The sequence below is a fragment of the Bactrocera neohumeralis genome, chromosome 3 (assembly GCF_024586455.1).
Source record: "Bactrocera neohumeralis isolate Rockhampton chromosome 3, APGP_CSIRO_Bneo_wtdbg2-racon-allhic-juicebox.fasta_v2, whole genome shotgun sequence".
Taxonomy (NCBI): domain Eukaryota; kingdom Metazoa; phylum Arthropoda; class Insecta; order Diptera; family Tephritidae; genus Bactrocera; species Bactrocera neohumeralis.
The window spans coordinates 39,666,913-39,693,152 of NC_065920.1; the positions used below are offsets into that span (position 1 = coordinate 39,666,913).

Consider the following 26,240-nt stretch of genomic DNA (forward strand, 5'->3'; position numbering starts at 1 on the left):
CCCGCAAAACTAATACGGCTGTGTAAACTGACGTTGAGTAACACCAAAAGCTCCGTCAGGATCGGGAAGGACCTCTCCGAGCCGTTCGATACCAAACGAGGTTTCAGACAAGGCGATTCCCTAACGTGCGACTTTTTCAACCTGCTTTTGGAGAAAATAGTTCGAGCCGCAGAACTAAATAGAGAAGGTACCATCTTCTATAAGAGTGTACAGCTACTGGCGTATGCCGATGATATTGATATCATCGGCCTCAACACCCGCGCCGTTAGTTCTGCTTTCTCCAGGCTGGACAAGGAAGCACAGAAAATGGGTCTGGCAGTGAACGAGGGCAAGACGAAATATCTCCTGTCATCAAACAAACAGTCGTCGCATTCGCGACTTGGCACTCACGTCACTGTTGACAGTCATAACTTTGAAGTCGTAGATAATTTCGTCTATCTTGGAACCAGCGAAAACACCACCAACAATGTCAGCCTAGAAATCCAACGCAGGATGCCAACAGGTGCTACTTTGGACTGAGTAGGCAATTGAGAAGCAAAGTTCTCTCTCGACAAACAAAAACCAAACTCTATAAGTCACTCATAATTCCCGTCCTGCTGTATGGTGCAGAGTCTTGGACGATGTCAACAACGGATGAGTCGACGTTGCGAGTTTTCGAGAGAAAAGTTCTGCGAAAGATTTATGTTCCTTTGCGCGTTAGCCACGGCGAATACCGCATTCGATGGAACGATGAGCTGTACGAGATATACGACGACATCGACATAGTTCAGCGAATTAAAAGACAGCGGCTACGCTGGCTAGGTCATGTTGTCCGGATGGACGAAAACACTCCAGCTCTGAAAGTATTCGACGCAGTACCCGCCGGGGGAGCAGAGGAAGAGGAAGACCTCCACTCCGTTGGAAGGACCAAGTGGAGAAGGACCTGGCTTCGCTTGGAATATCCAATTGGCGCCACGTAGCGAAAAGAAGAAACGACTGGCGCGCTGTTGTTAACTCGGCTATAATCGCTTAAGCGGTTTCTACGCCAATTAAGAAGAAGAAGAAATGGTGAATAAAGTTGTGAAAACAGAAAATTTACAGTTTGGGCTTTCAATACTTCATGGGTGGATTAGGTTCTTTGAATGTCTTCTCCACTTATCATATAAATTGTCTATAAAAAAGTGGCAAGCTCGAACAGAAAGCGAGAAACTATTAGTTTCGGAAAATAAAGCACGGATTCAAAAAGGATTTAAAGATAAAATTGGTCTGATTGTTGACCAACCGAAACCTGGCAGTGGGAATTCTAACGATGGCAATACAGCTAGGCGTTTCTTTCAAAATCCCGAGATGTCAGCAGCAATTACTAAAGTTGACATAAATTTGATTAAAAAGATGCATACAATACTCGTAGTTGTTTCTAGTGGGCACGATATTGAGGTACAGAAGTTTCGGGACTACGCTTTAAATACAGCAAAATATTTCGTTGAATGTTATCCTTGGTATAACATGCCTCCAACACTTCACAAATATTTTATCCATGGTACAGAGATAATATCGCACGCTATGTTGCCAATCGGACAATTATCAGAAGAAGCTCAGGAAGCTCGAAACAAAGATTTTAAGAATTTTAGAGAACATTTTTCTCGCAAATTCAGTAGAAAAAAAGCAAATGAAGACATATTTAACAGACTTTTAGTCAGATCTGACCCCGTTATATCAACCACAAGAAAATTACCAAAAAAAAGTGCAGGATTTACCCGAAGAAGCATTAGAGTTGATCGTGATAGAGAGTGGCAATAATAATGAGGTTGATGATGACGATGATGATGAAGGCGATGATAAAAATTCAAGCGAAGACGACAATGATCATGAATATGATTATAGTGATGAAGAAACAGTTTATATATTTTAAATAAAATTTGGAGCTTAAAAAATTAAAAATTTAGAAAACCGATGTTCAGCATATTTTGTTGTTTAAGATATAAAAAAAACAATCAAAAAACTCGAATTGCATTATTTTCTTACTTCTTTATGATTAATTAACTAAAAAAAATAACTTTTCCATAACTAGAAGACTTGTGGGAATTAATCTCCATTTTGAGCACAATTTACCCCACTGTGCGTCGTCGACATATGTATGTATGTATAATAAATTTTTTGAAAATTCTATTAAATAAGTGATATCGTCAATAAATAATAAGAACAAAATCGGGCCAAGAGCATACCTTGGGGAACACCTGAAGATTCGTTAATTGAATATGAAAGAGTATCCTCAAATATAACTCTATGTGCTCAATTATAAAGATAAGAAGATACCCACTGAAGAAATCTTGGTTGAAAGCCAAGAAGATCAAGTTTATGTACGAAAGTCAAGAGATTACCTTTATCGAAAGTTTTGCTAAAGTCAGTGTATATAGTATAACATTAATATGCTTGTGTTCCCTTAAACTCAATGATACATGGTTTACAAATTCAAGTTTGTCAGAATAGATTTCCCTTTAGGGGTTATATCCACTTGTAATTTCGAAAAAATGTATTTTTTACAACAACCTGATAGTAAATTTAAGCATTTGCCAAATTTATTCGAAATTAAATTAATTTGGTTCAGACTCAGCTCTGACATATTTTCCAAAAATGCTTTGAGCTCACATACTACATACTTCACACATAAGTATAAAAGATGTTTAAAAAATTGCCACTAATTTATAAGTACCGTAAACTAGAGCATAACCGTAAATATACACCGAATGTTAAAATCATTGCTGGATAGGACAGTTTGTATTAAAGCTATATGTCACAGTGACTCGATCTAAAAATTTCTTCGGCCGTAAGCAATAACGCTTGCTAAATTCATGAAGATATCTCGTCCAATGCAAAAGCTTTGTATAAAAAAACTCGACACCGATCGTTGAGTTGATGGGCAGCTACTTATGTGCTATAATGCTCCCATCTGATCAATTGCTTAAGAAATGCCAATCTCGCGAAGATATTTTCTCAAATGAAAAAATGTGTCATACAAGCACTTGATTTCCGCCCAATATCGGCGGTTCCGACAAACGATCAGCTTCCTAAGGAGAAAAAGACTCGCACAAATTCCATATCGCTATCTTAGGTAAAATCTGAGGGACTTTTCGCATACATACAGATAGACAGACGGAAATGACAACTTTTCACGCTGATCCTAATGATAATTAATTTAAAATTTGGTTGTTGCGTACTTTTCTGATGGCGCAAGTGAAAAGTAAATAAAATAAATATAATAATGGGTATCTTTCTATATAAAAACATTCACTGTCTTCGGCTGCCAGTTACTTACTCTTTAACCATGTTACGAAAGTTCTAGTGACCAATTCTTGCCCCTCCCTAACATACATAAATAGTTCATACTTCCTATATTTTCAGTAGATGCCAGGCCAAACTACATACATAACTACAGCTGAAACTACATAACGCCGTAATGAGGAGTTTTATCATTTCGAAGCGTAGATAATAGTTGATAGCGGAGTGTTCAAAAGATTTTTTTCATATGAATCGACAGGTGCGTCAGATAGCCACGACTGTTTATACATTGGGACAAAAATGCATCCGCAAATTGTAACTAAACTTTAAAATTTCAAAAAATGTATTTTGGTAATAATTTGACCAGTTTGTTTACAGCTGTTGCTTAAGTCGGCACACCTCAGAGCGCTGCGATTTTTACGATGGATAAAAATATCGAACAATGAATTTGTCTCAAATTTTGTATTTCTAACCGAATTTCATGTGCGGAATCGTTGCTTACTATGGTTCAGCTTTATCAAAAACACAAGCTTACAAGTAGTACAAGGCCTTTAAAAACGGTCGAGAGTTCGTTGAAGACATGCCTCGTTTTCGGCGACCTTCGACCTCTTCAAATGATGAAAATATTTAAAAAAAAAACTGAAGGATATGGTGCTTGGAAAAGGTCAGGCAAGTGTTTGAGAGATGGCAAGAGAGCTCAATATCTCTCGCAAGTCTGTTCGAATGATTTTGGTGGATATTTTGGGTATGAAACGCTTTCTTGCTCGACTCGTCCCGATTAAGCTGAATATTTTTCTTGTTCCTCAAACTGAAATTGCTGCTCCGTGGAACTTCAGGCACATTAATTGTGGAAACGCAAATCTGCATTAAGGTGTATCTTTATCTGAAATCGTACAGAATTTAAAGTCTAAAGATCTTTCTATGCTATAGATGTCCCCTACTTGTATATTGATTTTATTTCGTATATACATATAAGGTTGTCATCTCCTATCCGCTTTTTTGCGCTTTATTCAATGCTTTATAAAAAATGTTACAGTGATCGCATTTAGTTCAAATATACGCCGTTTCGTTCGATGATCTGTTTCCATCTAGACGGCAACTTCATAATACCTCCGTCGTAGAAGCCCCCCTCCTTATTTGCGAAGAACTCGGACAACCACTTTTCACAAACCTCTTTTGAGTTCAACTTTACACCAACAAGGGCGTTCGCCATGGACAGGAACAGGTGGTAATCACTTGGCGCTATGTCCGGGCTATATGATGAATGCGATAGAACCTCCCATCCGAGCTCCCATAGCTTCTAACGAGTCTCAACGAATTGTGTGGTGTGGCATTGTCCTGGTGGAACAGTACACCCTTCCTGTTGAATTAAGCGTCTGGCCATATGTGAGCAGCTCATAGTGGATGATTCCCTTCCAATCTCATCAAACACACAGCAAAACCTTCTTGGCCGTCAATACCGGCTTGGCCTCTAATTGGGACAATTCACCGGTCTTCGACCACGACCGTTTTCACTTGATATTGTCGTATCTGATCCGTCAAAAATGGGTCGAGTTCGCTCTGTTTCAGCAGCATATCGCAGACGTTGATTCGGTCCAGAAGGTTTTTTTGCGTGAAATCATGCGGCACCCAAACATCAAGCTGTTTTGTATATCCTATCCAGCCTTCTGCAGATGATTTAAAATGGTTTGGTGACTAACTCCCATCTTCTGGGCGATGTCACGAGATGCCACATGCCGGTCTAACTCGATGTTTTCCATGATTTGATCGGTATTCGTCGTTACAGGTCTTCCGCAGGCTGGCTTATCCATGGTGTTGTTTTCACCCACTCTGAATCGCCGAAACCATTTCTCCGCAGTTCGAAGTGATAGAGTACCATCCGCCAAAACACCAGTAAACTCACGGAACGTTTCTCTATCGGATTTGCCTTTAACGAAGGAAAACTTTAAAATAGCGCGAATTTCGGCGTTAGTGAAATCCATGTTTACACGGCTATAACTGTTGAACGCAATATCCAAACTAATCATGCATAGCGTTGTTTTGTATGTTATGTCAAGACCTTTCAAAGATGTTATAGTATAGCCAGATATAAGCTCAGTAGCGCTTTATACATTGCCGCGAAATTCAAAAGACAAAAAGGTGGAAGGGAGATATTTGACAACCTAATATGTACTTCTGCATTTGAAAATTTTCAACATCTCTGACAATTCGTGAATCCTCCCTGTGTAATCGATAATTAAAGAAATAACCTTAACAAATTGTTTGAAAGCTAATGCGGCAACAAAAATGTCGATTTTATAACTTGACACCTTCAAACATTAGATAAGAATCGGAAGCTTTCCATTGTTTATATTTCTTCAAATTACTTTTGGAAGTGTCAGAATTCAAAAACTTTTGACTTGTTTGCAACTTGCAAGGCGGGATTACGTTGCAGTTATTTTAATGCTCATATTACCATTTAATTAAGTTATAGCATTCTTTTAAGAATGATGGCATCATAAAGAATTAGAAGTGTCATTTCTAATACGTATTGCGGACGTTTTCTCTTCGTTGTGAATCAGCCACTCGATTCGATCGACTCATGAACTCACTTTCGGCATAGTTCAACAAATGGTCACTAACGCAATAAAATAACAATAATATTTCCCATCATTTCTTAATTATAATTCAATTGACTACACGTTCTGATGATCTCTGAATGTGAGCGAACATGTTAGCTAGATGAGACAAAGAGATTATGGAAAAACAACGAGACTGACTAGAGAAATCTCATGAGGGAGGACGGAGCTCGGACGGAACCGTAAAAGTAAGAAGTATCGGTTCACTTGTGCAAAACTGGTCAGTCAAACGGTCTGCATAAGTACTATAAAAATCAGCTTAAGTTAATTACTTGACATATGTTTTTTCGGTAGGTAAAGTTATTATTATAACATTTATTTAAAAAGTAATGGTTTCATGCAATGTATGACACATTACTGTTGGAATGAATACTGTTTCTGGGATTAAGAAGTCGCAAATAATTATCTATAGTCCTCATCATTATCATTAAGAGTGGTTCCTTTTTTAACATAACTATGGACCTGGATGGATGGCTGGTTTGAATTCAACCGCTTTCGATTCTTATCTTCTCCAAACTAATTTATTCAATCTTTTGACAGGTATTCTTTAAGTGTTAAGTGATACAAATAATGCAGATTTTATATAAATGTTTCTATCAATTATGGAAAACTATCGATTGTAACCTTTTGAAGTTAAAAGTAACGATTGTGGACGGTAAACTAACAACGGTACTGTGCTGTCAAATTTTTAGTTTGATTCTAAGAAAACCTTCATAACTTCTCGAATCAATGTATTTCTCTGACATTACAAAGAAAATAATACGACAAATTTTCCATATCCTCTACCTCTATCATTCCCGGTTATTAGGAGAATTATTATTTACTGTTAACGCACAAGCTGTAACTACTACATAGTGGCTATTTGTGAGACGGACTCGAATTGAGACATTTTTTATTCGAAAAGCTTCTGTCGATCAGTAAATGCTCTCTCTATACTTCACCGATAGGATCTTCTGTTTTTATTGAGTTGAGCTCTGGTATGAAAATAAATTTTGTTTTGTATGTCACGGTGTTATTTATTATATTGTATATGTACATACATATATTTATTTTGCAAAAGGCACACTCATGACGTAGTGTTTGAACGGAGAGAAAGGAGAGCAGCCAAATGGGCGTACATATATGTACATTAGGGTGTCCGTTATTTACCAAGTTGGCTATTTCCACATGGGTATCGTCAAAATCGTTTCTTTTTGACCTAAAAACAATTGTGGAAACAAAGAAAAATTTTTTCGATGCCGTTTAACCCTGCCTAAATAAGGATACTTTTCCCATTTAATTAACATGGGATTTTTGCACTATTTAGCAAATAATTCTTATTTCGTACATTATACTCTTTAACTTACCAACAATGCTCAATTCTGTTTCTATTATGATCTCTTTAGACGGAGAAATTTTCATATTGGCGCAAAAAATGTATTACATAACCTTTGGAAGGGTCAAAATTTATTTGTATTTTTTCTTATTTTTTGCTTCTGAAAGTCACACAGTGATTCTATGAAGGAATAATAGTTCAAATTAAAGTACGGTAATACTCGTATGGTTATTACCAACGCAAAATAAATAAAAGAACCAGATATATTGGATACGTGGCGCTCTAGCGGACGGTCGTTAAAGTGAATAAAAAACAACAAACTAATTTTTTACTTATTGTCTATTCTGGTTGTTGTGGTTCTTTTGACAACAATATTCCATTTCTAGATAGTAAACGATACAATTTTATTGAATTTTTAATTGCTAAGTTGATGTGACTAGTGCAATGAATAGAAAGTGTAAAAATTGATTTGGTATCCAGCTAAATTGATTTGGTATCTTTCTAACCTCGAGAACTCCAATCTATTGAAAATTAAGAACTTTCATCATGAGTTTAGAAAAAATAAAATAAAATTCATAAAAAATTGATTAATCAAGTTGACGAAATAGATCGAAACATCCAAAATTTATTAGATACGGTTTTACCCCGTGACGATTACAAAGAGCTGCTTGAATTGTTCCGAATATTTCTTGGTACTGTCGACCATCAAAGTATTCATTTTTATAAACCTGGAGCTTTCCATCACGCTCGCTAGATGTCGAAAGCCATTTACTCATTAAAAATTTACGTTTTTCGAGATGCTTTTGAACTATTACTAGAAGAAGAAAAAAGTTTATTGGGCGTTTGTTTATTCGTGGTATTTATATATGTGAGATTTTGGTATACTGCACCTCTTGCTACAGCGGCTCCGAACCAAGATTTGCAATTTTTGAAAGCAGTTTTTGCTTATAGAACTATTAATAAGTGTTTATCTGAAGCTGTATTGAAAAAATTAAAAACCATTTATGGTCATGTATGATTATTGAAAGTTTAAAATAAAAGATCTTACACGAAATTCAGAATAAAAATTAATTAGTAAGTAGTTTAAGCAAAATAATTAGAATAATCAATACAAATAAATTTTGACCCTTCCAAAGGTTATGTAATAAATTTTTTGCGCCAATATGAAAATTTCTCCGTCTAAAGGGATCATAATAGAAGCAGAATTGAGCATTGTTGGTAAGTTAAAGAGTATAATGTACGAAATAAGAATTATTTGCTAAATAGTGCAAAAATCCCATGTTAATTAAATGGGAAAAGTATCCTTATTTAGGCAGGGTTAAACGGCATCGAAAAATTTTTTCTTTGTTTCCACAATTGTTTTTAGGTCAAAAAGAAACGATTTTGACGATACCCATGTGGAAATAGCCAACTTGGTAAATAACGGACACCCTAATGTACATATGCTCTGATCGCATTGGCATAGGGTTCATTGTATTTAATATATAGGGGGGAAACATAAAACATAACGGCTGTTGAATGCAGGTGATGTTGGCGCTAAAAAAGGGCGCGGTGAGCTGTTACGATCTGTAATGTGACACGCGACTCGTGTGAGTGATGCACGAGTTATTGACGACTAATAAAGTGCTGACACTGTCACCGTGGCAGTAGTGTTCGTTTATCACACATTTTTTCGAACACATAATTTAATTATAATACTACACCGCGATCAATTATATTTATGTATATAATAAGAAGCCAATATAAATTAGTCACAGTTCATGCTCGTTCACACGAGCGCCTAGTTCATCTTGCAGAAGAGCTGCAAACGAAAAAGATACAGCAGTTTATCACGAGCCGTTGGTGAGCGTCGTAGGCTATGAGAGCAAGCTGCAAACGGGGATTTCCAAAAAATTAATAATTTTAGAAATTAAATTAAAAAAAAATGAAAAAATCATAAAATAAAATTTGTGAATAATAAACGACGAATTGTGTAACGTGCGTTCTACTGAAAAATTTGTTATAGTATTAGGCACATGGCTACGTATGACGTACAAATACACAGCGGTGTGTGTCAGCTGTCGGTCGGTTCTTTACATTCCAACATTCCCGTGTTTGCTATCTAATTAAACAGATGTGCTTTACAAGATCACACAGTGCTTGCAAATCATATACTTACATACTTATTATATAGTACATATGTACATATGTATATACATCTGTGCATTCATATAATTAGACTCAGCCAAAAACGCTCACCTATCGTTAGCCAGGAAAATTTTGCCATTCGATTTGAACATTTCGCTTAGAGGGCGCATTCTGCTTCGTTACTTTCTCGCGATTTGCTGTTGTTGTTAACACTTTAAAAAATCCATCATACATATGTACATAAGTACATATACGATAACATAAGTTACGGTTCGTGCGTATTGTTCGCGTGGACGCGTGTCTTCTTGCTAGTGCAATCAGTTAAAGAACCAAAAAAAAAAAAAATTATTAAAAATTAATTTTTGCAATAAAATTCGGTTGTATAATTACATAAAGTATAAGAAAAAAATGCAAATGAAGCAGAGTTTCGGTCGGAGTTTTCTGAATGAATTTAAACTGAGAAAATTCGGCTTCAAGCACAAGCATTTGGATCAGTTCTATCAATCGCAGGTATAAATGATCAAATAAACAAGTGTAAAATTAAATCGACCCTATTAGAAGGCAAAGAAATTCTTTTAACCTAGGTTAATGTAAAAGAAAAAGTAAAGATGTCTTTCTGTCGTTTAGCATTGAACAATTAAATAATCGTGGGAATTCGAATTTTGTGCATACGCCAGTGTATTTTGTGTTGACAATGCAATTTTCGCGCTCGACGATTTCGTGTGCTATTTTCGATTGTGTGCATAAACAAATTTACTTACATACATACATACATACATATGTACATGTGCTTAAATAAAAAAGCATTCTATATTTGGCATAAGTTAGAGTTTCATGACCTTTGACAAGTTCAAGTGACAGCTGTTGAAAAACTTTCTTGTGCAAATTGCAATGCAAAGTGGTTAAGCGTGACTAAACAACACAAATTATAAAGAATTTAAATATCTTAAAACGTAACATGAAAAAACTTAATGTGTTTGTTTTTAAAGGTTAAATCTGGTTCGATCTCAAAATTTTCTCTATGGAAAAGTATTTACCTAGACCTTTCAAATTTATGATTTTTTAACAAATGTGATATAATAAAAGCTATGCCATCATTTTTTCAGAGTTTTCCACGTTTTTCTCCCTTTTTCTGTTTTTATACGAAACAAAAATAAACAATTAAGCATTATCTTAAAGGTAGATATCGATTGAAGTCGAGCAGTATTTACATGGAACAAGAAAAAAAGTTAACTTCAGCTGCACCGAAGCTAATACATCCTTCACAGGTAGACTTTTTTTAGTAACTCTGTGTTCAGTTTGTATGGAAGCTATACGCTATAGTAATCCGATGTGAACAATTTTTTCGGAGATTATGTTATTACTTTAAGCAGTAATCCATGTCAAATTTCGTGAAGATACCACGTCAAATACGAAAGTTTTCCATACAAGCCCTTGATTCCGATCGTTCGGTTTGTATGGCAGCTATATGTTATAGCGGTCCAATATTCGCAGTTCCGACAAATGAGCAGCTTCTTGAAGAAAAAATGACGTTTGCAGAATTTCAAAACGATATCTTAAAAACTGAGTTACTAGTTCGAATATATACAGACAGACAGACGGACGGACATGGCTAAATCGACTCAGCTCAACATGGAAAAATTGTCATTTATTGACTCCTGCATGATATTGGCTCGCATTTATTAGTGCAATATAAATTTAATTCTGACTTTAAGAATACATTTTAAACACACGTTTTCGCCAGGCTCCCATATGTGGACAACTCTCATAGCCGGACAAAAACACTGCGACGGTTGGTGTCCGATTATTAGGAATTTCACTATATATCAATTTGTAGAGATTCCTTCAGGATGTTACAAACAAGTTCTGGGTATAATTACATATTATTGCGATCACAAACAATTAAAAATTTGTCCTAGAACATAGTTGTGAACGTCGGAATGCGATGCCAATTCCTCAAAAGGCAACGCAAGCGGAAACTAACAAAAACGCGCGATGTTTTTCCCTAATTGGAGCGCAAAACATTGTGACTTCTAAAGCTAACGAGTGACCGTGCGTGTTGTACCCAGACAGACGCGTCAAAGTTGTGTTTCCGAAGATTCTTGATCTTGTTTTTTTAATACGGTTCAGTGCACGAAAAAGTCAAACTATGGAATAAGCAAATTATATTTTAGTGAATATTGGGTAATCTAAAAAGTCTTTTCGTATTTCTAATCGAACTTCAACTTATTTGTTTTATATTTGTAATGAACTTTAATGAACCAAATATGTACCATTTTGATCGACCACTTTTTGCCATTTTTCCGCTAGAGACATTATTAAATCAGTGTAAAACTTTCTCGGCGAAAAACTGCGGCAAGTAATTTTCGCAAGCTTCTCTTGAAGCCAACTTTACTCCATTAAGGAAATTCTGCATTGACCGAAACAAATGGTAGTCCGATGATGCAAAGTCAGGGCTATATGGTGAATGCATCAAAACTTCCAAGCCGAGTCATCAGAGATGTGTGTGGTCTAGCCTTGTCCTGATGGAAGACGAAACCCTTTCTGTTGATCGGTTCTGACCGCTTTTTTCGATTGCTTACTTCAATCTCATCAGTTGTTGACAGTAAAATGTAGAATCAATCGTTCGACCAGGCTGGAGCAGCTCATAGTGGATGATTCCTTTCCAAACCCACCAAACACTCAGCATAACCTTTCGAGGCGTCAATCCTGGTTTTGCGAACATTTGTTGAGCTTCACCACGATTGGACTACGATCTTTTTCGCACATTATTGTCGTATTTGATCCACTTTTCGTCTCCTGTTACCATTCGCTTCAGAAATGATTCGGTTTTATTTCGTTTCCGCAAGGAATCGCTGATGCTTATTCAGTCCATTAAATTTTTCAGGGACAATTCATGTGGTACCCAAATATGAAGCTTCTTTTTGTGGCCAGCATTTTTTAAATGGTTCAAAACCGTTTGATGATGAATGTTTAGTTCCTTAGCAATGTCATGGCTGCTTATGTGACGGTCCTAGCCAATAGTTTCCATAATTTCATCGACTTTTCCTACGATAGGTCAACTAGAACGAAGTGCATCTGAAGCGAGCATTCTTCCCTTTTTAGTACAAAAATTTCTAAATATAGCGAATTTCTTCATTATTTTCACTCATTTTTGAACAGCTCTAGCTCTTTTTTAACTTCCCCGAATTTAATTTTTTTTGGTTAAATGAAGCTTAAAATCTCACTTTTCAACACTATATGGTATGACACAATGTGATTGGTAGCACTGGAGTTATACGACTGCAACGATATCTATTGACAAAATACGAAAATACTTTTTCGACTACCCAATTTATTGTCAAAGTTCTTCTGAAAGTTCTCATAACGCGACCACAAAAGTTGCTAGCAATAGGTACATGTCCATCAATCGAAGTTTTATTCTCAAAGGGATTCTATGTTCATTTTATGGGGTATTAGGTAACTTCATCAATGTTGTTCCCATTAAACTTTAGACACAACATTTTTGAGATATTATGCATTCCTTAAATTATTTAATTTAATACACGGTATTCATTACGTCAAATTGGATGAAATATTGTAATCGAACCAATGAAAACAATTGTCATATAATTTTTACAAGAATTTATGATACTACTCTCTAAACCAAATTGGCAACCCAAAGGCAGGTGTTAAGTTTTTGCCCGTCAATCAAATTTGCAAAATGTCCGCACAATTGAAATTCAAAAAGAGTACAGATGTTAACTTATTGTCATTAAATTTGACATAATGGAACCAGGTATTTCTGAAATGACAAGTGGAAACTTTTCAAGTATTTTATTTACTTTTGGGTTTTCTTTATCGCGAATTTAAAGTTGGAAGCAAACAATAAAACCTCAACGCTATTTAAATTATTTTAAGTTTGCCAAAAACATTATTTTGGCTTCGAAACTCGTAGTGAAATGGCGCGGTGTTGACCATGACCATGACAATATTTATAATACATTTACCTTTAATGTTTGATTTTTTTGCAATAATGACGTGTCTTTGCCAGTGAATTGGAAAAAGATAACAAATTGTTGAATTTGGGGTGGAAGCATATTTCTATGTTCTTCCGTGTAATTTTGTGTGACTAAATTTCATAACCGCTTGTAGATATGTACATACATATGTGTGCTATGTGTAAATACATATGGCTAATACTTCTTATCGAACTTTTAGAAGGCGGAATTATGGTTACGTCACTGCTGTGTAGACCGATGATATCGTTGTTATCAGCCACTATGCGCTCATATAAAAGCTTAACGGCTTAATTCTTCTGCTCGAACACTCTTTTATAACATTAGAATAGAGAATTCACAACGACAAGGTTTCACCCTATACTTATTATAAATTGTTCGTTATCCAAAATTATGAATAAAAGATCAAGTAATTTAAAAGACCTCTCACGTCTTACTTTGGACCAGAAGTATCTCCCACCTGCACACGTTAGGGTTGTAGACTAATGCTTGCCAAGCTCTTGGGTGATCCACGGATCCAGCACTATAGTGCAAGATGATCAAACACAGCGCACTGTCAGCAAGCTAAATTGCAGCATTGCTCGACAGAAGGTTCCCGACCCACCTTCCTCCTAACTTTCGATTCAGCCATGAGAAACTCAGTTCAGCGACTTCGCCATGGCCACATTATCCTTCTAGGTAGGCGCGCAAAGAAGGAATCATCCCGCGCAGATTCCGCGTTGCAGTGGTCTAAGTTACCGGAGATGCAATCGAAGGAGCGGAGTGGTTAGGATAGTCCTTGCTTGTGACCCACAATATATACTGAGCTCTTAGAATCTCATAGCAGCTTTCTCCGCAATGCACTTGCCAGATATGTCCACCGGTGGTACTTGCAGTATGACATTGAGTGCCATTGTTGGTTTTTTCTTTGGTGCACCACAGATACCAAGATGCTTTTCTCACTCTCTTTACAATGTTCAATTTTCACGAAATCTTCCTCTCCACGAGAAGCGCCAAGCTAAAGTAGAAAAATTAAAAAAAAAAATATTGTGTTAGTTTTGTTCCGTTACTTTTTGCAGAGTATTTAACTGAAAAATATAATAGTTTAAGGAGTCATAAGCCAAACTTAGCGTACCTTAACATCATCTTTTATAGTTGAATCAAAAAAAAAATTACCAACCTCTAGGTTGCAAATGTGCAATGGTGTAGCGTTTAAAGTTGAAAAATTAAAAAAAGGTACTCAACATCAGCAGTACTATTTTCTTCAACAGCACTGTAAACATGTTATCGGCTGAAGGGCATTGATCGCCACGGGTTTTGTGCCAATTTGTCAATTGCGGTGACTACATAGAAGCACACAAAAGATGAAGTACTTAAATACTTACTATATGAGTACATGCATACATATGTATATGCATAAAAACATAGTAGCGTCATACGTTTGACGCTGTTTCAGGAACAGTAAGTTGATGTTGCGGTTTTTCTCATAAAAATAAATACGGAGAAACACATTTTTTAATAAACAGCAAAACTTTATAGTTTATGGGGAACTTAGCAAATTATTTAATCTTAAATTTTACAAACATTCAGGGGCGTCGCGAGGGGGGGAGGTGTGGGGGGTGTGACACCCCCCATCTATGAACGAGTCGGCATTGACGCATTATTGCTGATTGAAAGCACATCAGCGTCATTCCAACAAATGAATGACGATTCACAAAGTAACGCATTGCTAGCGAGTTCAGTTGCATTTGCTGAAAAGTGTCAGATCAACCCTGAAAATGACTTTCGAAACACCACAGAACACGCCGTGCTCCGAAGAAATATGACGATAATCCAGCAACTGCTTGTAATTTTGATTTCCAGACATTTTATAGAAAATAATTCAAAATTGTCCTCGAAAATTTCACAAATTGTATTCAAGATAATTTGCAAGAAACTATGTCAACCTTCAAACCCATTCAAGAGATGTTCAGGATTCCAGCTAACAGAAGTAATATTACAATAGAATCTATACAATTTGTTGTGCAATTGGAACCTAAGTTCTTCAGTGAAGATCTAGATTGTATTTTTGCTGAAACACAAATTCTTTTTGCTTCATGTAAAGAGTGTAAATCTTTCGATGACATTTCTATAGTAGCGTACAAATTGAGAAAGGTCATTCCTTCTGCGTACAAAATTGTTCATTACATAATGACTGCTCCTGTCACGTCAGCTTCATGTGAACGTTCTTTTAGTAAATTGAAATTTGTTTTCAACGATTTGCGTACAACAATGGGGGATGGACGTTTGAATTCTTTGATGCTGTTTTCTTCTTCAAAGGATAAAATAGACGAAATCGATCTGCGCGATGTTGTTGGAAAATGGTCAATGTTGAAACATCGCAGAGTGAAAATATAACTCAGAAATTTATATTTTTGCAATTCAATTTCTTAAGAAAGTCTTGAGTAATACGTTGCTGAACAATGTATGTTTTTATATTAAGAGAAACATATTAAATGATGATTATACTAATATGTACAATACTTATTTGAGAATAAAATAATGAATTATGCTATTATGTTGTCAAACTTCTCCGTAATACCATATCAGAAATGAAGATATCCTTATTTTATATATATTTATAAACATATACATTAAATCGGCAAATTCTGGAAATGAGTCGGCATTTCAAAGGGACTCACCCCCCCATGATCTGGATCCTCTCGACGCCCCTGCAAACATTCTTTGAATTACTTACTGAACATTATTAAACAAACTAGAAAGGCAATCTAACTTAGATCACTATTAAGATTTTACACTCTGTAGATCATATCTGTAATATAAGTATAATATACATATGTATATACATATGTACTTATATACTATGTTAACACTGCAGGCCCGGAGGCAGCGATTGGAGTATTTTTATACTCTCGCAACATGTTGTACAATGTATAATAGTTTTGTTCACCAAACGGTTGTACGTAAGTATCACCTAAAACTTAATAGCTATAGGGTTAAATGTATATAAATGATCAGTGTGACGAGATGATTTGAAATCCGAGTGATTGTCTGATAACTTGAGGGCGTGGCTCTGTCCGATAACTTAAGGGCGTTTCAAAACACTCAAGCTAACTAAACCAAACTTATTGAGAAAAAGTTTTGAATCGCTGTAAAAATTGGACAATGGCTACCGCCCCTGTACTCAACCAATTTCAATCAAGGTGTGTGAGCATATTTAATCTGTCACTTTACAGTCTACAAATCAAATATCAAGTTATTAGGTTAAAATCTTGCAAGGTATTTAATCTAACGTCCAAAAATTGTACTTTTCAAGGACCTAGACACCAAATATATGGACATCAGTGCGTATGGCTAATTTTTTACTAAACATATCGGTGACTCTGTGAGTTCTAGTACTGAAATTCGAGACAAATAATTTTGTGATAACACATGTCCTGTGCCAAAAATGAGTAAAATCGTGTCAATACTTTCCTTGGCTCCCAAATACTTGACACAATTTTATTCTTCATCTATTGGACAGTCTGTAAGAAGTCTTAATAAAATTTCGAAAGAATCTCTTTTTATACTCTCGCAACAAAGTTGCTAAGGAGAGTATAATAGTTTTGTTCACATAACGGTTGTTTGTTAGTCCTAAAACTAAAAGAGTCAGATATAGGGTTATATATACCAAAGTGATCAGGGTGACGAGTAGAGTTGAAATCCGGATGTCTGTCTGTCCGTTCGTCCGTCCGTCCGTGCAAGCTGTAACTGAGTAAAAATTGAGATATCATGATGAAACTTGGTACACGTATTTCTTGGCTTCATAAGAAGGGTAAGTTCGAAGATGGGCAAAATCGGCCCACTGCAACGCCCACAAAATGGCGAAAACCGAAAACCTATAAAGTGTCATAACTAAGCCATAAAAAAAGATATTAAAGTGAAATTTGGCACAAAGGATCGCATTAGGGAGGGGCATATTTGGACGTAATTTTTTTGGAAAAGTGGGAGTGGCCCCGCCCCTACTAAGTTTTTCGTAAATATCTCGGAACCTACTATAGCTATGTCAACCAAACTCTATAGAGTCGTTTTCTTCAGGCATTTCCATATACAGTTCAAAAATGGAAGAAATCGGATAATAACCACGCCCACCTCCCATACAAAGGTTATGTTGAAAATCACTAAAAGTGCGTTAACCGACTAACAAAAAACAACAGAGACACTAAATTTTACGGAAAAAATGGCAGAAGAAAGCTGCACTCAGGCTTTCTTTAAAAATGAAAAAAGGGCTTGGCGTCGCCCACTTATGGACCAAAAACCATATCTCAGGAACTACTTCACCGATTTCAATGAAATTCGGTATATAATATTTGCTTAACACCCTGATGGCATGTACGAAATATGGGTGAAATCGGTTCACAACCACGCCTTCTTCCAATATAACGCTATTTTGTATTCCATCTGATGCCTTCTCTGTATAATATATACATTAGGAACCAATGATGATAGCGGAATAAAACTTTACACAAATACGGTATTTGAAAAATATGTAAATAACGGATAATGAAATCTCGATTATCACTTTATCATGCGAGGGTATAAAATGTTCGGTGACACCCGAACATAGCCCTTCCTTACTTGTTTATCTTTGTTGGCGTTCATCTACGACTTGATAGGCTTCTAATATACATACATACGTATAAAAGAAGGAGAGAAATGGTATTGCACCTAACACACAGTGGTATTCAACTGGGTGAACAGAAGCTGCTTAGCCGCCAACCCAAGTAAAAGTGAAATGTTTTTATTGAACAGGTGGTATAAGATACCAGATGTGCACTTCTTCTCATTCGAAGGCCCATGCCTCAAACCTGTTGATAAGATCAAATACCTAGGACTTATCCTCCATAAAAAACTTTCATGGAGGCCAAATATTGAGGAGAGAGTAAGAAAGGCTTTGGTTGACTTATATTGCTGTGTATGAGCAATAGGGAAAAGGTGAGGACTCTCAACAACTGTGGGGAAAGCTTAATTAAGTCAATAATGTTCCATGGCATATTCGTTTGAAAATGTTACACTTGCTATTAAACTTGAACGTGTCCAAAAGCTTATAGGGCTCTCTGTTGCACTGGTGTTGACTACGACAACATTGCCATGCACATTGCCGGCAGGTGCATTGCTGCGAAGTGCGCTCGAAGGCTCAGGGAAGCTGGGCATGTGAAGGGAACAAGGATACGCAGAACTCTCTCCTCCAACAACTGTATTTCGGAAAAGCTGTAAGCTAACTGTGCGCTCATAGCTAGTTAAGGAGAGTCTGTCCTCACTAGAAAATGCATCAAGCTAATTTATCACGAGACTCGTTTAGGTACCTGGTCATAGCGGAATTGTTGGAAATGGCGAAGCTGATGAGCTAGCTATAAGTTGCCAACATTGTGATGGGACTGAGTTGGATCTCTACCGGCCTCTTGCTTTTTGGCACTGTACTAATAGACTTTCCTAGCGCTTAGCAGCCGCTCGTCGACGACTATTCGGCGTTCTAAGCTGTCCAAGTGATATCTTTGTTAGAATCGACTTCTTAACCTAAGCTAACCGTAAGTAAGTAAGATTCAAAATAAAATAGGTAGGGTAGCTCTTAGGTATATGGGTGGGTAAAATATTTTGCTAAACTCATCGTGCAAAATGCATCTTAGAATGAAAAGCCATGTAACATCAGGTAGGATTTTTAATAATATAGACACAGATCTTTGAGCACGATACTAATGATACTTCCATATAGCTTCTGCAGGGGCTTGGACAATAAAAAATCTAATACCAAAATAGTGAAGACAAGATATGTATAACACTACATAATTGACGCTCTATTGCCTCCTCTAAAATCGAAAATTAAAGGGTAGATGTAAAGAACAAGCTGAGGTTAACGAAGCGCTGAAATTGGTGTTAGTAGAAGTTAGATAGAGGTAATATTAACGTTGGTAGTTTAATTGAAGCCGTTGAGTGTAGGCTTCATTTTATAATAACGATATAGTGAATAATTATCTCTCCATGTGTCTTTCGATTATTTCGAATTTACAACAGCATTTCCCTTTTTCTTTCCAGTGGCAAAGTGGTGCGCGTAGTTTTTATTACCTCCTGTTTCGATGGATATGGGCGTTCTTTTTTATTTCTGTGTTCATAGCCTCTTTGGTTTTGCAATTATCAGGTGGCAAATTCTTCATCTTCTTGACGAACTGGGGCATAATTGTGTGCCTGCTGGCACAGCTAAGTGGTGCTGTACTCGCGACACGATGGTACTACAATTTGGGCAACGCACGTAGTGCTGTGATGGAGGGTAAAATGTTGAAAGAGCCCCCGACCACTTCAAGACTGATCAAATTCTACTGGTTGGTGCATGGTGCGTCTTTAGCGCTGGCGCTGGTCATCACCACGGTTTATTGGATATTTTTACATGGGAAAATGGGTAAGTTTCTTTTAATATTTATCGGCTCCATACATTTTAGGAACATACACCATATATCGGTGTTGCAATAGGGTAACGCAATATTTATAATACATATCTGATTTTTCATTCTATGTGCATTTTGATAGTCGTTGCTGACAGTGGCAATGAATTCTTATTGATCCAAATTTGCCGGTTGTTCTTTAAGCCGTCCGAACATGTTTAATGCATAAGAATATCGGAGAAATCTATCTTTACTATCGAGTGAGCCATCAATAATATGCAGCTGGTGAAAATTATTACAACATTTAATAAATTTGGAGTTGAGTCTAATCTCAAATACGAAATATTCAGCCTTCTTTGCGGAAGATCTTTTGAAGTGCATTGGTTTCGCTCTTTCGAGAACTGGGCTTATCACCAACCCAAGTTAAGCCGTACAGTTCTTTAGGAAACCTTATATTTCATTCCTTGTAGCGAACTTGCTGGAATTTAAATCAAAACAATTCTGTGAAAAATTTCAGTTATTTGTCGATATATTATTTTCCATTTTCGTTAAAAAATAACCATTTCACAAACAGTTAAGTGTAATCCAAATCGGGGGTTGAGCTTAATAGCAAACAGTTATTTCGCCATCAGAAGGCTGGATACACAAAAAAGCTTGATGTTTGGGTGCCGCATGATTTGACGCAAAAAGACCTTCTGGACCGAATCAACGCCAGCGATATGCTGCTGAAACGGAACGAACTCGACCCATTTTTGAAGCGGATGGTGACTGGCGACGAAAAATGGATCACATACGACAATATCAAGTGAAAACGGTCGTGGTCGAAGGCCGGTAAATCGTCCCAAACAGTGGCCAAGCCGGGATTGACGGCCAAGAAGGTTTTGCTGTGTGTTTGGTGGGATTGGAAGAAAAACATCCACTATGAACTGCTCCCATATGGTCAGACGCTTAATTCTACCATCTACTGCGAACAACTGGACCGCTTGAAGCAGGCGATCGACCAGAAGCGTCCAGAATTGGCCAACAGAAAGGGTGTAGTGTTCCACCAGGAGAACGCCAGAAGCTACGGGAGCTGGAATGGGAGGTTTTATCTCATCCACCATATATCCCGGACATAGCGCCAAGTGGTTATCACCTGTTCCTCTCCATGGTGAATGCCCTTGTTGGTGTAAAGTTGAACTCAAAAGAGGTTTGTGAAAAGTGGTTGTCCGAGTTCTTCGCAAATAAGGAGTGGGGCATCTACGAGGGGGTATTATGAAGATGCCGTCTAGATGGAAATATATTATCGAACGAAACGGCGCATATTTGAACTAAATCCGATCACTGTAATCCTTTTTATAAAGCATTGAATAAAAAGCAAAAAAGCGGAAGGGAGATATAACCTTATACCTATACGGTGTTAAGTCAAACGGGACTTTTTCCCGATTTTATACATTTTTGATATACCAGAAAAATATGAACTCTGATTGACAAATATATTAGATAATAGTCAAGCTGATGTTTACAAATGCTTATAAAGGATGATTTTTTAACGGATCTCGCGTGAGTCGTGTAAAGCTGTCATGTTATTTTTGTGCAGTATTGATTGGCATTACATCATGGAAAGACTTACGCCTGAGCAATGTTTACAAATCGTTCAATTTTATTACGAAAATTCACATTCTGTAAAGAATGTATTTCGTGCATTTCGCTCAACTTATGGTCAACATAACCGACCTACAGAGCGTACTATTTGCAAAACCATCATCCATCTTGAGACATTCATTATTGGATAATATTCGACCGAATAGACCACGCCCAGCACGCAGTGAAGAAAATTTAGCAGTCGTAGCTGAGAGTGTACACAAAGACGTGGAGAGTCGATTCGGCGCCGTTCGCAGCAACTCGGACTAACGTATGGAACGACTTGGCGCATTTTATGTCGAAATCTTAAATTGAAAGCGTACAAAATACAGCTTGTACAAGAACTGATGCCGTTCAACCTTCTCAAGCGACATCGCTTCGCTCTATGGGTTCTTGAAAAGTTCCAAAAAGATCTGTCAGACCCATTTCTGGCTCATTGTGTATGTAAAGAAGCAAAATTGCCAAAGTTGGGACGAAGAGCAATCTGAAGAGATTCAAGAGCTGCCATTTCATCCAGAATAAAGAATGGTTTGGTGTGGTTTGTGAGCCGGTGAAACCATCGATCCATATTTCTTCAAAAATTTTGCCGGAAGAAACGTAACCGACTATTTGATGCCTAAAATTGAAGCTCGTCATCTCTGCAACATTTGGTTATAACAAGACCGCGCTACTTTCCACACATCGAATCAATCATAGAATGGATTTATTGAGAGAACACTTCGGTGTGCAGATACTTTCACGTTTTGGCCGCCAAAGAACGTATGTGTCAACCCGTTAGTCGTTTTCCTGTAGGGAGATGTAAAGTCTATTCCTGTCCTGTCCTGTCCTGTCCTTGGAGCAAAACATCACACATGTTATTCGCCAATTATCACTTAAAATGCTCGAACGAGTCAACGAAAATTGAACTTAACGGATGCACCATCTGAGACGTAGTCGCTGCCAATATTTGTAAGAGATAAAAAAAATAAATGCCAAAGTATGTTAATTCGAATGATAATAAACATTCGCCATTAAATTTGAAGTTTCTGTGTTTTCTATTAACGTAATTTTTTGGGCGTGGTAATAGTCCGATTACCCATCTAAAGTACCGAACTTCTTATGGTGCCAAGGAATATGTGAACCATGTTTCATTAAGAGATCTCAAGTTTTAGTTTACTTACATACAGTTTGCACTGGCGTTATTATCCTGTAGTAATATGTTGCAGGTGTAATAAAATATTTTTGGATTTAAACCAGTGGCGGATCCACGGAGGGGGTGGGTTAAATTAGGGAAATTTCCACTCACCTAGCGTCAGTTGACACCATGAACCACAAAATACATATAGACATGATGCCGCTTGCGACTATCGAATGCCTCATAGGTTCGATATCTCTGCGGGCATACTCGTATATGTCTCATACTGTACAATTGGTACTATTTAGTATAAAAACATTCGACGCATGGTGACGTTTCATTTAAATCCGTTTATCTCGCCAAAAATGCCTTAACTTGACTGCCCAATAGAATCACGCTGTGCCCAGCTGAGCGGAATCATCTAAATAGTAACTATAAGTTGCCCAAGTTACCCATTTCATTTTCGTCAATTTCTGTGAAGTTATACCTTATTCTGGAAAATAAAGTGCCCAATTTTGAATATCTAAAATGGTAAGTATCGATGTTGTTTCGATTTTACTGTTCATTTTTGTGCGTGGTGAAATTTCACTGACATTCAAACGAGTGTTTACATAAAAATTGAGGTTAGGTTTGTTTATTCAACAATAGTAGTAGCCAATTTTGAATATAGAACCCGAGTTTTAACTTGCCCTCGTCCTCGGAACCCGGCGATTCCCGACGATAACAGCTGGTCCGGAAACGCCTGGAAATCAGGCATGGAAATTTTCCCGGTTCTGTCGGGAAATGTTCCCGATTTTTATTCACAGTTTGTAGAAAAAAATATTCGGCCGGTTTCGAACCCTTGGCTGCGCAAGTGACCTGCCAGCTTAACCACTACGCCACGGGCGACTTTGAAATGTAGATCTCAAATATGATAGACCTTCGCTAAGCTGCTAAACCGGTTTGACAGACAATGAAGAAAATGAATCTCCGAATGGAGAAATGCACTACGATAGGAACTGATGGATGTGCGGTCATGCTGTCAGATATCGGAGCAGTCAACGAAATTCGGAGAGAAGCAAAAAATGCTGTCATGACTCCGTGTTTCGCGCACAAACTCAACAACAGTATTTCAAAGTCAGTGAAAGTACGATTAATCGAAAAAGTTGCTAGTGCCATAGAGAAGTCGACAAATTCTTCAAGAACTCATTTCCAAAACGTGTGACTGTATTAGCAAAGATATTTGGTGAAAAAATTGTACAGTTGTGTGAAACAAGATGGGTAGAGAGGCAGAATGCTGTCCTTCAATTTGTTGCGAAGTTACCGTTGATCATCGAAGCTCTGTCAAAAATCAGTGTGTGGAAGAACAGAGAAACAGCAGGCAAAGCAACAATTCTCATATCGGCTTTGTGCAAGTTCGAATTTATCGTCGGGCTCTTCTGTTCAGCGACATTCAGCGTAGTTCTTCAAAAGAAAGCAATGGATTTGGCGAAGGTATCAAAAATGATTGGGAAGTTGCTTGCACACGTTGGAAAAAAATAGGGAAAAAGTTGATGAAATATTCCGATTGATTTATTCAGAAGCCAAGAAAATGGCGGAAAAACTCGATATTGACGAAGCGAAAACGAGAACATGTGGTCAACAAACGAAACGCGAAAATTACGACGTGAAAACTCGCGAAGATTACTACAAGGTCTCTGTCTACATATGTACCTCTGCTGGATACCACCAAAGAAGATTTGGAAGCTCGTTTTTCACAAGAAGTTTTAGATGGTTACCAATTGAGTGTGTTGCTCCCAGAAAAGGCAAGTCTTTTGAAAGAAAACGAAATCGATGATCTAATTGGATGCTTGATAGAAAGATTCGGGAATCTTCTGGATGATGAAAAAAGCGTACAAAAATTGAAATTCAAAGGTGAATTAAGCTACTGGCAATGTCACTGGCAGCAGCAACAAAAAATTGAAGGCAGCGAAATTCCAACTTCTGCACTGGAAACATTAAGAAAATGTGATGTCGACATATTCCCAACAATCCACACCTATCTCCGAGTATTCTGTACACTTCCCGTAACAAACGCGAGCTCTGAACGTTCTTTCTCTTATCTTCGCCGCATCAAAACATTAAGCCATGCTCCAAGAAAGACTAGTTGGATTAGCGTTGCTTCATATGCATCATGACATCGAAATCACCGCCGAAGAAGTCATCGAAAGATTCGCAAAACTTGGCAGTCATCGTTTTGCGTTATGAAACACGCAATGTAAAAGGATTTTTCTGTTTGAATTTTTAATAAAATGAGCCACTATGTAATGCATGCATATGGTTGACTTTTCGATTATAACCACTTTGTTTACCTAAAAATTGGAATTGATAATTTTTGTTTCATAATTTTTACTGTATTTCTCTCGCAGTAATAAGTTTGAAACCCAAATCGAAGGATAAATTCAATTTCCTCCCCCCCCCAAGAATCGTCTCTGGATCCGCCACTGTTTAAACATATACTAGCTAAATTTCCAAATATTGGAAAATGAAAAATTATTAAAATATGTTCTATTTACTTCAAAGTAATTAATTGAATTGAGGTTGCGATAAACTAATTAAGTTAATTAATTTCAATAACAAAATTGAATTGTATTTAGTCGGCCTTTACTTGTTTTTCAAACACTTTACACTGACTTTATTTGGTAAAACCCGCCCCTACAACAATTTCACACCCACACTCTCAACAACAACGGCTAAACAATCGAATGCGACAGAAATCTCACTTTTTATTTACTTGCAGACAAACCCATGCTCTACCCCGTGATGAGCTTCATAACTCACTGCCTCAATTCAGTATTCATGTTGGTGGACTTTTGGTTGGTGGCATTTCCGGTGCGTCTGCTGCATATCATCTATTGGATGCTGCTACCCATATTCTTCTACATATTCACTGTGATTTACTACTTGGCGGGCGGCACGGATGAGTGAGTATTTTGAAATTTCCGCTCGAAGAGCACATACATATGCAGTACATACTTACAAAAAAATATGCTTACATACATACATATGTATATGCATATTTCGCCTATGTTCCTGTTATTATTTTGATTGTGATTTATGGTATATTCCTAATTTCAATTTGATTGTATGCGCCTTTTGTAGATATGGCCACCACTACGTTTATCCAATTTTGGACTGGACCAATCCCATGCGAGCCGTAACCACCTTTGCTGGCGTTTTCATCTTGTATATTATCTATGGCATTGTTTTGTTTCTGCTTAGTAAATTTAAGAAATATCTGTCACGTACTGTGAGCGCCATGGATAGCCCACATGCCATCGGATTAATCTAAACTCTCGCAGCAATGGACTTTTTTCATTAGCAGAATTATTTTAAGCATTGTAAGACATTTTAGTATTTGAATTTTTTAACACACACATTCATGTGCTATGTATGCCTGATATATATATATACGTACGTACATAATAAATAATTATGTTGGACATAGGTTATGTAAATGCAGAGCATTCACAACATACATACATATTCATAGCTTCATGCATTGTATAAGTAGTACTTCGAGTAGTTAGCACGTAATGTTTATTCATAAATGAAAAAATCGAAAACTGAATTTTAGAATTAAGTAATGATAAACTAAAAACACAACTGAAAGCTTGTCCCTTATGAGAATAACCAGAATTAAGTTAATAAAATAAATAATGAGCCACGAACATAATATTAATTATTGTTGTAAACTCACTCCTCGACCAAGCTTTACTGGAAAATTTCGAGAATCGCCATCTCTTTCAAAGCGACTTTACGAAGCTTTAGTGT

The 26,240-nt window shown here is 37.0% G+C and overlaps 1 protein-coding gene across 2 annotated transcripts; it reads left to right on the plus strand.

Moving 5' to 3' along the window:
- Window positions 1-8,807: 8,807 nt before the first annotated feature.
- Window positions 8,808-26,148, plus strand: LOC126752663 (protein rolling stone-like). 2 transcript variants are annotated; one of them, XM_050463624.1, is made up of 4 exons: window positions 8,808-9,828; window positions 19,368-19,728; window positions 25,207-25,390; window positions 25,569-26,148. In XM_050463624.1, the coding sequence occupies exons 1-4, from the start codon at window positions 9,727-9,729 to the stop codon at window positions 25,756-25,758; spliced, it is 837 nt and encodes a 278-aa protein (XP_050319581.1). In that variant the 5' UTR covers window positions 8,808-9,726; the 3' UTR covers window positions 25,759-26,148. The 2 variants fall into 2 exon arrangements, with proteins under 2 accessions (XP_050319581.1, XP_050319582.1); XM_050463625.1 differs by lacking the exon at window positions 8,808-9,828 and adding an exon at window positions 10,489-10,586.
- Window positions 26,149-26,240: the final 92 nt, after the last annotated feature.